We start from the raw sequence: 17,456 nt of genomic DNA on the forward strand, positions 1-17,456 counted from the left end.
ATGTGACTCATGGGTCTGATAACTATAAAAAACTTCCAAAAGGAATTGAGCTGCTGCCTTTCCTCCACTGCTTTCAAGGGCAGCCCAGACACAGCTTTACCAAGGCAGCAAATTCCAGTGTAGGCTTCCTCCTCAAGCCTCCTGCCTCTGGCTTCCTACCCCGCCTCTGCCCACGCTCCAGAAGCACAGCCTGGACACGCTGACAGCTTTTAACTTGCCTGGATGTAGATAATCCTGAATTTTAACTATAGACCCTTTCCGGTTCTTTCAGTCAAACTCTGTTCACAATGGTCCCTTCTGATTTCACATTGTATGAATCCTCTCCCTCTAGACAGCCACTTCCCCTCTATCCGGTGCGGTAATGAGTCACCTACCTACCTCAGTGAATCAGCAGAACCTGCTTAACCCTTTCCCAGAAGCGCAAACAGCTGCAGTAGGGTGGTGGTTCAAACAAACGTTACTGCCAAGCACAGGGAGCACACTGGCAAAGTGAAGACAGCCTGGGAGGAGAGATCAGAGAAGCTGCTTCCGCTCATTAGGAAATTTAAAAGCAATTTTTAGTGGTATAAACGTGTCCCATGATAAAGACCATGGAAGAAGTCCAAACCTAACCCCCATGGTTCGTACAAGCCTGAGAGATTCTAAACAGGAACTTTGAAGAGTCTCGTGGTGTAAAACAAAGGCCCAGGCCTCAGTACCTATCTGTGTGAACCAGGTTGCAGAAACCTTGTCTGCTAGTCTTCAAAGAAAATTTTCTAAAATATGGAATTTTAAACAGTAAGATAGAAAAATAAGTAAACTGAGGACTCTAATTAGGCCAGGATTCCCATTTTAAAAGTAAGAACAGTAAGTAGAGAAACTAACTAAAAGAAGCCACTGCTTAATATAGAAAAGACAGAACAAACATTGCTTGAGTTTCAGTGAGCTATGAGCTTTGTTTCACTAGTTACATGTGAGGAGAAATAAATACCATCTTATATGGTATATTTGCATTTAAATGGGTGTGTTCTGCAAAAATGATTACTGTACATATTTGGTTACATGTATAATGTAATGTTTATTTAAAGGCTCACAAAAATACACTTCAGTTGCCTGAGAATGGTGTAATTGTGGTCAGATGGCATGATTTAATTTGAACTTTTGCCCAGCAGTCTCCAATATGTAATAGATCATTCACAGGAGCATGTAAGCAGAACACTGCTGAAGGAGCCAAATGGAAAGCAGCCTTATCCCACACACTGAAGGTGTAATAAAATACTGACTCTGTACTTGGCTGGCAAGGGCAGCTGTAGCTGTTCATTATAATATCCTCAATAAGTATGGTGAGAGCTGGGCAATAGTTCAGAGCTACTGCTCTCCAGATGGCTCAGAACAATACTGAGTTCAAGAACACATATTTCCACGTAAGACTGCTTGCTGCTGGCTCTCATGCGTTTCTGACACTTGTAAAGAAAATACTGGGAAATTTCCTTCCCACCCCGCTTTGAGCAACTTCAGCCTCTATTACTACCTGATTCTGTGTCATCTAGTCAGCAATTGTATTTGTGTAGTTTTTTGATATTGTAAACTAGCATCTCCTTCCTAGGCCAAATTTTGGTGAAGAAACCTAATGCAACTGATAGAACAGTTAAAAACATAAATTTGGCAACTGATGAACATAAATCCAACTAAATACTCTTCTCCCAGGAAGAAAGCTTCTGTTCCCTCCCCCACCAGACACTAACTCAGATTTTCACACTATTTTCCTCTATAAAGATTGTCAGGCTTCTCCACAAAATGAGTATTTTCACAGAGAAGTATTCTTATATAAAAAATAGATCCAAACCTAACGTGTCCTGTCAAAGGGGAGCTTATTCTACAAAAGAAACCTGAACCCAGGGGTCCCGTTCAGGCTGAACAAAACTCCAGTCAACAGGCCTGAACTTGTCCAAAAATCGCTATGCTCCGAGGACAGACAGGGCTACCAGCAGGACTGAGAGAAGCAGAGACATCAGTGAGTTTTAAACTGGGACCCTCAGGATCAGGTCTGCCAAACACCACTTAAACACCTTCCTTATTCACTTAATTGGAACGATCCTCTCTCAGTCACAGATGAAATCTACTGCCAAAGGGTAGTGCAGGAGATTTCCACACCTCACTTAAAACCATGAGGCTCCTCATGGGCAACCATCACCACTTCAGTTCATGCACAAACGCTGCAGCGTGATTTACCACGTGTGGTTTGTGCACGTGCAGAAGTGTTTAAGACAGGTTTATATAGAAGGTAAGGGAGGCAACGGAATCAAAGTCACCTGTTGCATTAGCACATAGCTAGTAGAAACACTGCTTTGAATTTTTTTTTTTTTTTTGCATCCATTACTTTGAACTTAAATACCAGCTTCAGGCATCTTAAGTTTCTTTCTTTTGTGCTGCTCCCCACCTAGAGTCTTACACAACACAGGCGGATGCATGTGACAGTGTGTCACAAGAGGTCAGCTGGACTGAGGTGAGACATAAGAATCAAGGAATCAGAGAAACAGAATCTGTTGTTATGAAAATATCCTAAATATTAGAGCTCTCAAGAAAACAGCTGCAGCAACCAAGAGGCACTGAGAGAAGCATGGTTTCTAAGCAGACCAGAGAGATTTTGTGAACATGGCTAGATTTGGATGATGTGGTAAATCTAAATGTGTATTTCCTCTTTATGTATGTCCAGTTTTCTTTCAGAAATAGAAAAGAAATGCTGAGGACACAAACCTGCTTTCTCAAGCCCTTTCAACAGATAGAAAGAGCCTAAGAAACGTGCAGTCTCAGGAGAGACGCACAGTCCCTTGAAACTCACACGGTTTCTACACGTAAGTGTGATCCTCAAGCAAAGTATTTATGTGTTTTAGTTAGCAGCAGCTTCTGCAAGGGGGCTGCCAGTTTCTTTCCTGACAATATAGAAGGAAAACAGAGGTACCACAGTATCATTACAAGCTTTGGGAAACTCATCTAATCTCTTAAAAAATATCTGGGGTATCTTTGAGATAAGTGCAATGCTCCATATAGCAAAAAGCAGCTAAATGACACGCTACCAAGGCCACAAGGAAGCAAAAAGTTCCAATCACCTCACGAGCAGCAGAATCAGACCTGTGTGGCCTGCTCTGTCACATTAGCATAAAAAAACCCCAAACAAAACAAAAAACCCCCACAAAACTGGTGGATTATGCTTTAAATCACATGTACTAAACATAGAACCCTTTCCTCACAGGACCCCTCAAGCAGGAACAGCACAACAGTCACCAAAGAAGACACCAACCCGCACTTTTTACAAGGGCTAAAAAGCAGCTTCTGAGGCCAGGGGAGCAGGGTGCGGCTGGCAGGGCAGTTATCGGAGCAGGGAACAATACACCGAGCTGACAAGTCCTATCTCTTGCTTTTCATCAGGAAATAGCAGCTAGTTTCCTTATTACCAGCTGCCTGGGCAACTCATTTAAGCTTCTTGGGAAACCAGAAGAACAATTAAGCTGTAACTCCCTTGAAACAGGGAAGATGCAGCACGCTTACTTATCCACATCTGACCAGCTCCTCAAATGAGGTTTAAAGAAAGATGACCTTTGATTTAATGCTCATGTAGTCAGTGCTCTTTGAATCATTCCATGAGTGAATATCATAATAAAAAACCTTCTGGCACAATAAAGGGCAGCGTTAAAGGCAAACTAACCCAAAGCTTGTCCCATTTAACAGGCTGACACTTGCACATTGGTTTTGCCACAGCTGACCATCACTAGTAGTGAATAGGCTCAATGACTTCACAGCTCAACAGCCTCTTCACTTTAAATTAAACACAGACTAATAATCAGCTTTTTTGACCAAAATACCATTTTGCTGAATTCCTGACACACGCCCAGAAGCCCATCACAGATTGCAGGGCCCTCTCCCTCTGCTTTTACCTGGGAGGTGATACAGACAGACCTTTTTTGGACATTTGAGGACAGTTTCTGCATTTCAGCTCCTTTCACTCTTCTGACAACTGACACAGGCTGTTGCAGCCTCTCCTGTTCACACCACTACCAAACCAGTGCTTTGCTGCCTTTCTGAAAGCTGAGTGGATGCATTAATAGGCAAGTGAAAGGGATAAAGAAACGCCAGCATTTCATACCCTCAATTAGACACTTACATTAGGAAAGCTGCAGCAGGCTCAAGGAGTTTTCAGTATAATCCTTTTTAAAATGAGTTTGTAAGAGCCTATGCAAATATTTACCCTCAGTCTAGTTCTGAACGCATTAGTGGGGTGGTTCACAGCAAAGGCGATTGCTTCACTGCCTGTTTCCTGAAGAGGTTACAGCAATCCCCCTAGGCTCCAGGAATTACACCCTCACCTGGCCCAGCGGCTCCTGGCAAGGGGTGACAGCCCTGCAGGAAGCCTTCCATGGCTACTGCTCTCCCACCCTCACGATCTGGAGAATGCTGGGCAAAGTACTTACTGGTTTTTCTTCTTCTTCTCCAAAAAAATACAAATTTACAGGAAAAAAAACCCCATGAATTTCAAATACCAGAAGAGCAATTTCAATTACCTTATATATAATTACATTCAACCTTTTAACTGCTGATTACAAAGTATTTTTAACCATGTGCTTCAAAGAAGACTGAATTGCTTTTACCTCCAAGGAACACACCCAATCACCACTTATTTTTACACCTGCAATCAATTTTGTTCACTAATATTTATATTGGTGCTTGATAATCAGGGAAACATCCACAGCATTTGTGCTTGCAATTAGCACTGCCTGCAGTGAGAGGGAGGCTGATTCTAACAAATTAAGTAATGAAACCCAAAAGCTCAGCAGGGAAGGACTTTCTGGAAGAGCATTAAGCTATCTTCCAAGTATTAACGACAAGTATCTTTTAGCATGAACAGGCAGCTGGGTGATTTCAGAGGGAGCTGCTTTAACAAGAAACACAGGGTGACAGTGGGACAGAGGTAAGAAACTACGAGCAGAGACAGGGAGCAGGAGGTTTCCTGATGGTTTTGAGGGAGCTGAGGGAAGCATGGAACTGGATGATTTGATCTGACCTGACCCATGCCTGTCTTTTGGCTCAGCCTGGCTCAGGTCCCTGTGACATTTTTAGCTCTGCTTACATCAACACAATTCTTGCCCCGATCAGGTACAGTGTGGCTGCCAGGGAGAGGGGCCTCTTGGCGTGCTTCCATCTCACACAGCCTCCAAAGTACGTTGTTGGTGAGGCACAACTCACAGGTCAGGCAGTAAGCAAGTAGAGAATTCAGAGGATTAGCTGCAATCCTGCCTGACCTCAGCTCAGATGTGCTTCTCTGAATTGTTAGGCCAGCAACACAGCCAGCTTTCTGCTCTGCTTCCTATTTACAGTGCACTTGTGAAAGCAGATTTAGCCATGTTCCACAGATGATGGGACTAAAAAAAAAAAAATATCAGCACAAAGTAATCTTTGATGTTTAACCAAACAGTTGTTGTTATGAGGGCTGTTACTTACTTCCATGTAATTTTGAGTAATTCCAAGGAAAAAAGCAAGATACTTTATTCAGAGAATCAGCTAAAAAGACAGTGATCCATGCTAAGATTGTCTCTTGCAACAGAGCTCACTTTGGACTTCTCTCTAACACATTTTAAACTAGATGACTGACTGCTTCCAATGTGTAACTGAATATGTACAACAAAGGAAACTGGATTAAGGGAGCAAAATACAGGTTTTCAGATGAAATGCTAAAGGCTCTGGGTCCTTCTTTGAAGCCACAAAATGCAACTGCAGATGTATCTTCTGGACTCACATTCACTGTAGAATGCTTGGGACAACAAATTTCACAGGGTAACAACCAAGCTCAATATACAGAAATGGAAACAATCCAGCTGAAATAAACACCGGGAAACAGTTATTTGTTTGTTTATTTAGGCAACCATAAAACTATCCATTTGCAAATCTCATTAGCTTTGCATAGCTTTCATTTCAAATGTATATTTTACCTTTTACCAAGTCTTAATCTCCCAGCGGCTGAACAAGTAGAAGCACCAGTCCCTTCTTTAAATAATGTTAGAAAGCTTCAAAATAACAGCATAGCTTATCAGAATGGACACTTACAAACACGAGCTGCAGAACAAGATATATTTTGCACTGTATGTATGTAAACAGATATTGAAATAAGTGGGAGAAACCTTTCAATTATAAGGAGATCACTAAAGCACTTAAAATGGGATAGTTCATTGGCTCAAGCTCTAGGAAGAAGTTTCTTTTTTCTTTTACTTATCTTTACACAGTCTCCTAATTTCAATCTGATAACATACAGGGGCCTCTACATGGCATAATTTTAATTTACTCTCATGAAAAGCCGTAAGACAGTACCAGAACTCTGTGAAGTAAATGCCAGTGTCCTTAAGGTGAATGGCAGATTTGAGGGGAAAAAAACTGCCACTAAAACTGGGGAAAGCCTAATCCAAGTATCCTGAAGAAAAATGAAACAATGAACTGCTGATGTGATCTCTCACAAAGGGCAAAATTAAAGTTTGAGTACACTGAAAAAGTGAAGCATCAAACAGAGCTATGACTTTCTGAATGCCTATTGTATTACAACAAGTTCTTTGCTAGGTTATTTTCAAAGACAATATTTAGGCCAAAAAGTGAAAAAGCTGCTAGGGCCAAGATTTAAGAAATACTGTTCACCTTTCAAAAATCCACAGGGGCAAATGAGTGGCCTTTGTGCTTTTAACTATCTTGTAGTACCTCCCAGCACTCAGACTTTTAGGTATTTAAATTTAATATAGTCAGCAGTTCTGTTGAGAGAAGTCCCTATTAAAAGCCTCCCCATTCATTCAGTAACATTTAAAGTTCTATACGAAGCATACAAGATAAACATTACAAACCTCACACACAACTGAGATGAAACTTTAAAAGATGTTTCTTATGTAGACTGCCGCACTGCATGACTTCTGCACTCATTTCTATCTAAACTTAAACCACATTTATATGCTATTGATGTTTAATGAAAACAGTTGGAGATGGATGAGCAAACGGTCAGATGAAAGATACCAAAATGTCAGACAGCCTACCGACTGTTGTTGCCATGAGATCCAACAGTCAACATCAGTCTGATAAGCTATCCGACAGGATGGTACAGCCATGGAGATGTCACGACGGTTGGCAACACAAGAGGACATTTAGGCAGGATCGAACAAAATACATCTTCTCACACCTTGCTCAAGATCTGCCCTACCTAATGCAGGGATAAAGCTAACCTACGCAAGAGCAAGATCTCACCTATTTTGTGCTCATATGCCACCTTTTGATAACACTACTTGAAAGTCAAATTCTTGTTATTTACCCCTAGGATAAAAATTTAAAAAAAAAAAGTCAAAAATTATTAGAGCAGTAATGCACACCCAGAGCAGTGGAATGGATATCTGCTTAGTAAAGAGGGAAAAGATTCATTTTAATAAGAGTTATGTTCATGTACATTGGAGCTGGAACACAGGGATTCATAACAATGTTTAAAAAATATCTGACTTTTAAAGCCTCAGATTAAGGTTCTCTGCATCTTTGCTGGGTTTGACATCAAACAGAATCTCTACTGTTCCCCCCTCTCTTCTCCTGCATCGCCCACAGTGCTGTGATCAGTGGCGAACCTCTGAGAAGAATTTATCATAACAAGTATCACTAGCTATTTAACTTGACAAGTTTAACCAGTGAGCCATACATACTTCAGGCAAGTGATATGCTTTCTACCTCCTTCTGCTAAGTAAGAAGTTCTTAAGAAAAAAAAAAAAAAGGAGAACAAAGGGCTTCAGCACCATTTGTGCAGGAAGGATGAGCAAAGCATACGATTCATGGGATTAAGGCTTAATAAAGAAACTAAAGAAACTGAGCATACAAAAGTGGAGAGGAAAAGAAACAGCTTAAAAAGACTGACACAAGAAATTCTGGAATGATCAAAGATGACTTTATAAAGTTTTATCTTAACTTCACTCTAAATATACAGAATAAAAAATGTCAGCTCAGCATTTTGACATCAATCATCTCTGCTAACATCATGAACTTTAGGAGGGTGGCTTTTCCAACCGAGAGCACGTGCAATGCGACGGGACACTCGAGAATTCTGATGGAACAGCCTTACCATGAGGGACATGCAACAGTTTGTATCCAATCTGTATTCACTTATATACATTTTGATGGTCTTGAAAGTTATGGAAAAAGCAAAACAGCCACCCTTCAAAATAAGAAGTTACCCTTAGGTCAGTCTGAAGTTAAATCAGGAAACCAGGAGTATAAATCCTCTGTTTTGGAAATAATTCGGGTGGACAACATTTGTGTTAAACTCCATTTAACGTCACATTGTCCATCCCATATAATACAACTCAGACATGGAAAGCATTTGTACCTTACCTTAACATTTATAAGTTTGTCAATGAAACGTCTGCTCTAATATCCAAATTACTTTCAAAATTAAATAAAAACTTGTTGTAGTTGAAAATTGATGTTAAAAAGTTTTCCCCCATTTTGAATAACGCTGATTTTTAAATATATGGAAAGATGTGTCATTTTTTTGTGTCTGCTAAAACCCTTTCCAAGGGTTTTTCTTCCAGGCTCATTTGGTTTTCTCTTCAGAGTACATCTTCTGTTGCAGTCGTTTGGCATAGCTTTGGGCCATGGAGTTAATTATAGATAAGATAAAATAACAAACCATGACAATCACCAATTTTTCAAACATCCAGGATAGCCAGTTTTCCCCCTGAAGAGACAAAGACAAAACAGAAGAAGGAGGAAAATGAAGATTAGTGGACAGCACAATGGAGAATTCTCCATTTTCTGGGTGAAAGGGAAGAGCCTAACCATTTTTTGTATTATGTAATTTATCAAATTAAAAACAGGAACCAAGTGCAAGCTGACAGGATTCCTGCAGGTCCCTCTGTAAAGCTGACTTTAGTCCCTTGAAAGACAATGCAGGAGGGCTTGCCAAATACACCGCCGGGCAGATGACGAATCCCTGATCATTACTAGTGTGCTAATGAAGTGATATATTATTCCTCATATTGTTTCGGCTTTTCCAACAATTCATAGAGTTCAGAATTAGCAACCCCTGACTGTCATTCCCTGTCATGTTCATTGCAAAGAAAACAATCAGGTCATTGGTTAACAATGGTTTTTTTCCTAAACTGCGTATACTCAGTTATCTTCCAATTAGTGTCCGATTCTTCTGGTGTCACTAGAAGTCAACGTGATGACCTCGGCAGTCCCACTTCGAGCCTTTTCCATGGCTACTCTCGTAATTTTTTTTTGTCAAAGGAGGGCAGCAATGCACTGCACAGAAATTTCTTCAATGTGCATAAAAGGAATCTGCAGATTTAGTTACTCCAGCCTGACCCTCCCTAATTCAGTCTCTATTGGTAAGAAATGGGCAAAGAACATTGCAAAGAGCTGCAAGTATTAAATGTGAAATGTGAGTTAGATCAATGGATTGTATCTAAAAACGCCTTAGTGTCCTAAGGAATTTCAGGTCAAAGTTGCTCTGACCCCACTGAAAATTCAGACTATGTTTTTTAAAATACTTTTTTTTTTTTTAATTAAATGACACTTCTGCCCCTTTGTACCGGCTCTAAAGACCGTATTTTTCTTTTCCTTTCAATCGGTAAAGGCTTGGGAATTTTGTTTCTCTTATTGGCCATTAAGTCACAGATCCTACTGGCTTCTCAAGTATTGATGCTGCACACAGTTTGTTACCATTTCACATGTAAATGCAACCTTTTCCTGCTTAAATTTCTCCTTCAAAACAGGCAGTTAATACAGAGGCAAGACATGCCATTGGTCTTGCTTTACTGTTTTCTCTGTTCTCCAAGAGGTTGAAGTCCAGTTGCATACAATTACAGTATTATTTTTAATCCCCAGGTTGCTTTTAAAAAGAGATTTTTATCTGTTCCCTGGGCCACTGCAAAACTTTGAAAAACAGAATCAAGAGTTACACCGCTAAAGCTGGCAAGTCAAAAGACAGCTAGAGAAGGGAAAAATTAATTGGGGAGGGAGGGAGCGAGAGAGGTTCTTACCTGTGGCACACCACTGTCAGATTTGTGGTGAAGTTTTATCCTCTGAGCTTCCAAATATTCTTGAAATGGCTTCTGAAGAGAAGGACCTATACTTGGAATAGCACTGATGCAAAGTTCATCCCAGAGAACAAGACAAAATAGGGGAGAAAAAAACAAAAACAAAAAACATTTTTTTTTTAAACTTACCCCTTTGACCCAAACAGAACAAAGTTCAGATTGAGCTACAGCTCAGAAAGGCATTACTACTCGAGAAAACAGACAACCACCCAATAAAGTGTATTTTAGCTTTTTATCTGATACTTCTGAAAGGGACATAGTTCCCCAGATCCTCCAAAAAGTGCTTAAAAAGAAAAATATTTCAGAGCAAACCAGTGACAATACACTGCTGGTAACACAGCAAGAAGCTGTGAGCTAGAGCATTTCCTCAGAGCAGGGAAAAGCCAGCTGAGGCTGTGCACTGGTGCAGTGCTGAGAATAAAATGAATGACTTCTCAGAAGTCCCACATTTATCACCAGCAGTTCCTGTAAGAACTGGTTTGAACTGATTAATAAGGAAATGACTTGTGCTTGTGTCATCCCTCAGTTAAAAAAGAAACTGCTCGCCCTATGACTTGCCCCTATCTCCTCAAAGAAGACGGCCCCTTTCTCAAGCTAAGTCCTTATTAGGACAATCTGTGCGTCATCCTTACCCAAAAAGAATGCATTAGCAAATTCTGCAGGCACCTCCCACAAGTCAGTGATTAACAAAGGAACAAAGAAGGAACTATGAACCCTGGGCTGAATCATGCCATGGTTTATGGCAGATGACTTGCACAAAAGCTACAATACATTACTAAACACCTTCTTCTTACATTAACGTTATTAAGAGCAGGGATGTGTTTCTGGAACTAAGAACCTTCTCCCACCTCTACGGCGTAAAGGCGTTAGCGCAGGACAGGCTCTCAGCAGCCTCCAGCTTCCCCTCTGCAAACACCACAGCCTGCCCAGACTTTAATCAAAACCAACCTGGGTAATTGTTATTTGAAATCTCTATACCATGGTATTTAGCATCAGGTCCGAGGAGATTTAATAATTGTCATGACACTTTAACAAAACCTTAAATACTCTACAGAAGAAATTGCCACTGACACCACCATCTGAAGGCTCCCAGGGTCTCATCCACATACAGACACCAACACTCCCAACTCCAGCCCTGGAAGAGTTCCCATTACTGACAAATGCCAGTTCAATTTCAAAGAGGACAGAAATTTAAAAAAAAATTTAAATGAATTTATATGGTCTTCTACAGTAAAAAATTCACCTAAATTTCAATGCTACAGTTTTGATTCTTTACTTCTTCAGGGAGGATTTAGTGAGACACACTTCAGACACCACAGCACACACACAGTTTTACAAATTGCTCATCTCTCTGAACGACTGCAGGAGGGCCAGATCTCGGCCTCCTAATTTGACACAACATTCCCTTTTTTCAATTAAAAAATAACAGCTCTTTAATCTTAAGAATTTCTGAAAATGCACAGAGTGAGGAAACAGATTCAGTGGAGCAGAGTGAGCTACTCTATCTCCTTCAGTAGCCAGGGGCAAATAATTTTTTTTAACATATTTACAAGAAAAGGATTGCTTCCCTCATGATTCACCATCACGATGATACAAATGGGTGAGTAAATTCTGTGCCTCGGCTAGTAAATTTTTAGAGAAAAAAAAAAAGAGCGGAGACTAAAGCTCGTCTATTGCACATGTTACACAAAGGTATGTCAACTTCTACGAACGATTTCCAGTTTCTCAGAACCCTCCCTTCCAAAGCTGACTTTATTCATGGTAAAAATTCTCCCGACGACTCGCTGATCTCTCCGAGTCACAGTTTTTACAATGAGTTACATTTTGAGGTTTTGTTTCTTTTTCAAATGACACTTGGAAGCCCAGAAAAGCTACGAAAAGGTAAGAGTTTACTTTTAAACTTCTGCATGATTATGAAATGAGGAATATTTAAATTATGAGAGATGAATGATTAACAGAACGGTTGTTCAAATGCCTCCACTTCTTTCTGAAAACTGAACTAAGTCAGTGCCCAATTAGCATTAAACAACAGAACAAAGACGTGAAAACCAAGTTCAGATGGCTTGAAGAGATCCTGGTGCATCAACTGTGTATTTCAAAATTTTTTTCACTACAAGTATTCAGCTTTTTTTTTTTTTTTTTAATTGGGTATGACTAAGAATTAAGTGCAGGAGATTCATTTTATTAAAGCTATTTTGAAGAACTAAGATCCTGAATGCAAGGACCTTGGTTTGTAAAAGTCTGCAATGTTTTGCACCTTTGCAGAGACTTTAATACCAAAAAAAGGTCCAAAAACATCGATCATTTAATCAACCAGCTAACACATCACCTAGTATCCAAAGTGTAGGCACCATCTTAGACCTAGAAGTCTTAAAAGTCAGTTTTAATTGTATGTAACTACAAACGAGTGGTACCCCCCTGCGCCCAAACCCTGCTGAAGTGCAGCCCATGAACCCTGTTCTCAGCGAGGCAGGAGGGGAACACTCCAGTATACATCTTCAAGGATTACACCCAAACCAGCCGCAGGTACACAGGCAGAAGGAACAGATTTGCATCATAATTCTGCACCATTTAGCAATGGCTCTAAGATACACCTTCCAAAGCCTGCTGTAGTTTCAGGACTCAGATGCAAACCACAGGCGATTCACACATCCGACTTCAGAAGGGGAGATGCTGGAAGATAACCCTGTTTGCAGAATAATCTAAAGCCAATTCCTTGCATTTTCCTTTGAGAATCAAGCCTATTGTCTTTCAAATAAAGACTATGAAAGGGTAAGAAAAGAAAAGGACCTCAGTGCACAGCTCATCCACACTCTGTAGTCTCTATTTGCCAGAAGAAAGCACACAAGAAACCCCAAACACACAACCTGCTGTCCCTTCTTAAAGGCTTAAAACTTAGTGAGCTGCTTAAGGACGTCAATTAAAAAAAAAAAAGGGGGGGGGAAGATCATTCACTAGAAGCTGTCTGGCAAAATAAGCAATGAAATACATTTCACTTCTTGCTATCGTTGCTATTAATGAATTTTGCAGTTAATCAGCAACAAGGATGCACTCCTAGGAAGAAAGGTGCTGTTCTTGTGTATTCTGTCCTTCAGCAAAATTTACCTGAAAAACAGAGACTAGCTACAGTTTTACCACACGTTCAGAAAAAAGTGCTTTGTTTTGTTTTTTTTTGTTTTTTTTTTTTTTTAAGGGAAAAACACTGAAGAAATTTTCATTCAGAAGACATTTTAGAAACAGTTAACATTAAACACCAATTTTTGTTTTAATTCATTCTGATTCTCTGCTAAAATCGAATGTTTCACAAGGAATTAAAACTGAAAATAGGTTTTAAAAAATTGCACTAGCCTTTGGTACAGCCTAAATTCTTTAAAGTTGTAACATTTCAGTAAAAGACATTATTTGAATTCACCCATTTTTTTACTTGAATTACTTGAAAACACCCATTAAGAATTTTGCTTCCCTGAAGGAAACACTGTTGAAGCCTGTTTTCAGAAGTATTACCTGGTATTTGTAACTAATCAGATGCATCTTTTATTACTTTTTTTTTTTTTTTGTAATTAGGAGCCACAATTTCTATCCAAATTAAAAATTATATAGCTTTTTTCCCAACAAATAAAACAAAACTTGACATCCATTTGAAGCACCACACTACAGAGATTCAGCAAAGTTGTTCTAGGATTAGTTTACAAATTACACCATATACAGATTCTGACAGTTTCACTCCTAAAACTTCTGCTCCAGTTACAGCAGAACTGTGTTTATTAAAATACACAGTACCTTTTATTAATTTGCTTTTCAAAGAATGACTGTCAACAGTTGAACCTCACTAGTCACGATGTGGGAGGAAAGATTTTTGGGAAACATCATTTTAACAGAATCTTTGGTACTACAGGTACAAGTTTTCTCAAATGCATGTGGATGAAGCACCAAACCAAGAAGAGGGAAAAAAAAAAGTATTTTCCCTATGCCAGCTTCACAAGAAGTAGAAAATTATTCAGACTCCAGTCAACTGCATTTTCACTAATATTAAAAATACTTCTTTAAAACAATTTAATCATATTTGCACTTTTGATCTCACTTATGAGATCTTTAAGAGTAATAACCGATGCTTCTAGAGTCTGTGAGCACTGCAGTAATGACAGGCTGTGCTGAGTGCTGCAGTCCAGCGCTCTATCAAATATCAAATCCTGCATTTCTGTATCGCTGTGATAACATTTCACAAAAAAATCCATCCCCAGTTTAGGATGTAAAGTTCCCATCTTATAAAAACCTCTGCACATGTGCGTATTTGCCTGCTTTGTCAGAGAGAAATGTTCGAATTAGCAAGTATTTTCCAGAAACACCAAAGCTGCCATTGTAGACCCACATTTTAGGAACATTACTGTGGCGGGGTTTTTACTGCTGATGGAAGGTTCTCATTCTGAAGAGGCCTCTATCAGCAAGTGATTCAGCAGCTGATTGAGCAGTTCTTCAACTCCACTTATTTTGATGGAAATTAAAAATATAAATAGGAAGTTCAGTGGCATTCAGTTCTGAATTTTAAACCCTATTCAGCAGCTCGTGTGAACAACTGGAATCAGCCCCCTAGTTGTGATGATCCAGGAACATTAAGCACGGCAGGTTTAAAAACAGGGAAGTCCATTTTATCATGGAAATAATAATCTGAAGGGAAATGAGAACCATAATTGAATAGATGGTGCAAACAAGCCACCGGGCTCCCAGGCTGAAACACACCGAAGCCCTGCTTGGAAAGGTGATGCAATGTTGAGTCACAACCCCCTTTTATGGATGAGCTCCCTAATATCCACAGCTGTTAATTTGGAAAAACCGTTTAACTGTTAACACGGGGATCGGCTTTGTCAGACCCTCTGGCACGCACACTGTGTCCTTGTCCGGACCCTCGCAGGGGCTGGGGACAAACAGCATCCCACACATTTTGCTCAGATTCAGCTCTTTGGGCTAGTCCAGCTATGGAAAAACATCCTTTAGGAAATGCCAGCGCTACAATTCAAAATGAAGACAACAGCTAAAAAAATTTTGAAACAACAGAAAACCAAGCGAAGAGGGAAATGTCATTGTGCCTGTTGTCAGCACAAACCCTGCGCACATCCAGTATCTCACCCCTCGTCCTGCAGCACGCATGGCCCAAGGCCAGAGATTATCTCCTCCTACAAAAAAGGGAGTTAAGTGGCACTGAAGAATGTGACAAAGGAAGGAGGGAGCGTACTGGCCTGGAGCTCTCCCTCCCAGTACCTCCATCTCTTTTTTAAATAATTTGTTTAGATCAGACCAGCTCTGGGTAGCTAGGCCAGAGGGCTCAAGCAAAGGCTGTCACCTTCCAAACAATTATGCAAAACACTGTTCAATCATCACACCCAACACCCATTCCCCCCCCAAGAGTTCCTCTGTACTAGATTCATATTTCCACATTCCCCACTAAGAACATAAGTCCCTCCCGAAGCTCCAGAGCTATAAGGCATTCAGTGAGAGGCACCACGCTGGGTCACTTTAAGCCATCCCTCCCTCTAAAGAAACTGGAAGTTTTGCTCCATCACACTATCAACTTTGCAAGTTAGACATTTTATAAACTATTGCAAAATAGATTCCAGTGGAAATTTTTATGCCACTGGACAATTAGCAAAGCTGATTAATTTGGGACCATGTTCACTGCCTAAACAGAGCACCTTTCTTCCTGCACGTTAGCTGAGCCTTCAATGGTTAATTTTTTTCCAGACAGTGATCTAAACAGGCTTAACGGTTAGTATTTTAATGAGCTGTCATTTCCTGTGCTGATAAAGATTCTCACAGTATTTAAACCATCCGCTTCCCTGAGGCTCCGCCAATGCCTGGGACCCTGCGCCGTGACTCAGTGGCCCTCAGACTCCCGCCTGACTCAGCCCTGATGGATGGTGCTGCAGCAAACCCCGACCCCGCTCAGAGAGAGCGAAACCTGGGCTCCCAAACCCCACAGGGAGTAACCACAGCCTTCAGCTCCTACCACCGCCACTTCGGCCTCGGAGCGTTTGGTGAAACTCAGATGTTATCGGTGTTCAGTGTTCAGAAAGTGCAGAAAATAAATCTGGTTGGTGGTCAGGATCAACCGAAATATTTGGGGGGTTAAAAGGCTACTTGGCAGATTCGCTTGTTTTATGAGACTAAGGAATTATTCAAAGATTACTAAGCTAAAATTGTTACACGTTTGACATCACTGATATCTGGAGCTACGCTCCAATACCCACGTTAACCAAGCTGCCTGCAAAACATTTTTTCTTGGGACATTCTGTTACGTCCAAATCAATGCTTTCAGAAACAGGAATTGCAACATCTCTGTACTGCTGGATCTTAACTCTGCTCAGTACTGCTCTTTGTAAGGAAACTTCTCTCTGTATTTTTAAAAAGACATAGCAGTATTCCTGTACATGGTTTATTAAAAAAGCTTGCTTGTGCAGAGTTAAATCCTACAAGCCTTCTGCAAACAAACTTTTATAATTCAGTTGTGATCCACTGGAAGGTTTTCAACACCAAAGCTACTCACATTTCACCCACATTTGTGTCCCTTTCAAGACGCTAAAGCCTTTTTTGTGCAGAGCTGATCTATTGTCTACAGGGTGTATGAGGAGGGCACAGTCCCACAGGTTTCTGATACACTTGTGGGAGGAGAGCCGTTGATTTATTGTACCAAGAAATGTCAGGTGCATTGGTGTGACCTTCCAGAAACATTTCTCTCAGGAAATTTTGAAGTCACTGCTCAGTTATCCACATTCTCAGCTGCTTTGAGTTATTTTCAGTTGAATTCTACTACACAGGTTTTATTTTAAATATTGATCGGAACCTATTTTTCAAAATATCCATTAAAGAAGACACCAGTTCAACAGGACACGGACTTTCTGGCAGACATACAAGCCAAAGGTCCACCAAGGCAGGAGGTGTGGCTGGCACATGGGGCCTGGCGCCTTTGCTGCTGCTCTGCCCAGAGCAGAGCGACACGAAAGCACGGAGCTGAGCCGACACCGGCCGTGCTACGGGGTCACACCCTGCTGACGGCCCCCAAAACCCCCAGGCAGTCACAGGGCACAAAGTGAATCCAAAAAAGGGTCTCCTCACCCCCAGACAACTGATTTCTGCTGCAGCCCTTTCTATCACCGTGGCTTCTTGACTTGTATTCTAAACACATAACCTAAACCTATATTGTAAATTATTTTTGAAAAAATATATACAATCTTTAAGCAGTTTCCAGTTCCGTCAGTCACCATGATTTCATTTGTACTTTTTGCAGGAAAGGAACATCACGCTCCTTACAGGAATCAACTGAGATTAAGCTGTGAAGCGAAGAATTAAGGCACAATAAATAGCAAACTGGTTTGTCAA

At 40.6% G+C, this 17,456-nt stretch overlaps 1 protein-coding gene across 1 annotated transcript in view; it reads right to left on the reverse strand.

The window, feature by feature from the left end:
• Nucleotides 1-7,914: 7,914 nt before the first annotated feature.
• Nucleotides 7,915-17,456, reverse strand: part of VMP1 (vacuole membrane protein 1) — a 59,717-nt gene continuing 50,175 nt past the window's right edge. Inside the window, exons 10-11 of the mRNA XM_010073254.1 lie at nucleotides 10,029-10,131; nucleotides 7,915-8,719 (exon numbers count right to left, since the gene is read on the reverse strand). Of these exons, the coding sequence (XP_010071556.1) occupies nucleotides 8,576-8,719; nucleotides 10,029-10,131 (247 nt within the window). The 3' untranslated portion in view covers nucleotides 7,915-8,575. The remainder of the gene's footprint in view (nucleotides 8,720-10,028; nucleotides 10,132-17,456) is intronic.

Source organism: Pterocles gutturalis, unplaced genomic scaffold (genome assembly GCF_000699245.1).
Source record: "Pterocles gutturalis isolate BGI_N339 unplaced genomic scaffold, ASM69924v1 scaffold8862, whole genome shotgun sequence".
Lineage (NCBI taxonomy): Eukaryota > Metazoa > Chordata > Aves > Pterocliformes > Pteroclidae > Pterocles > Pterocles gutturalis.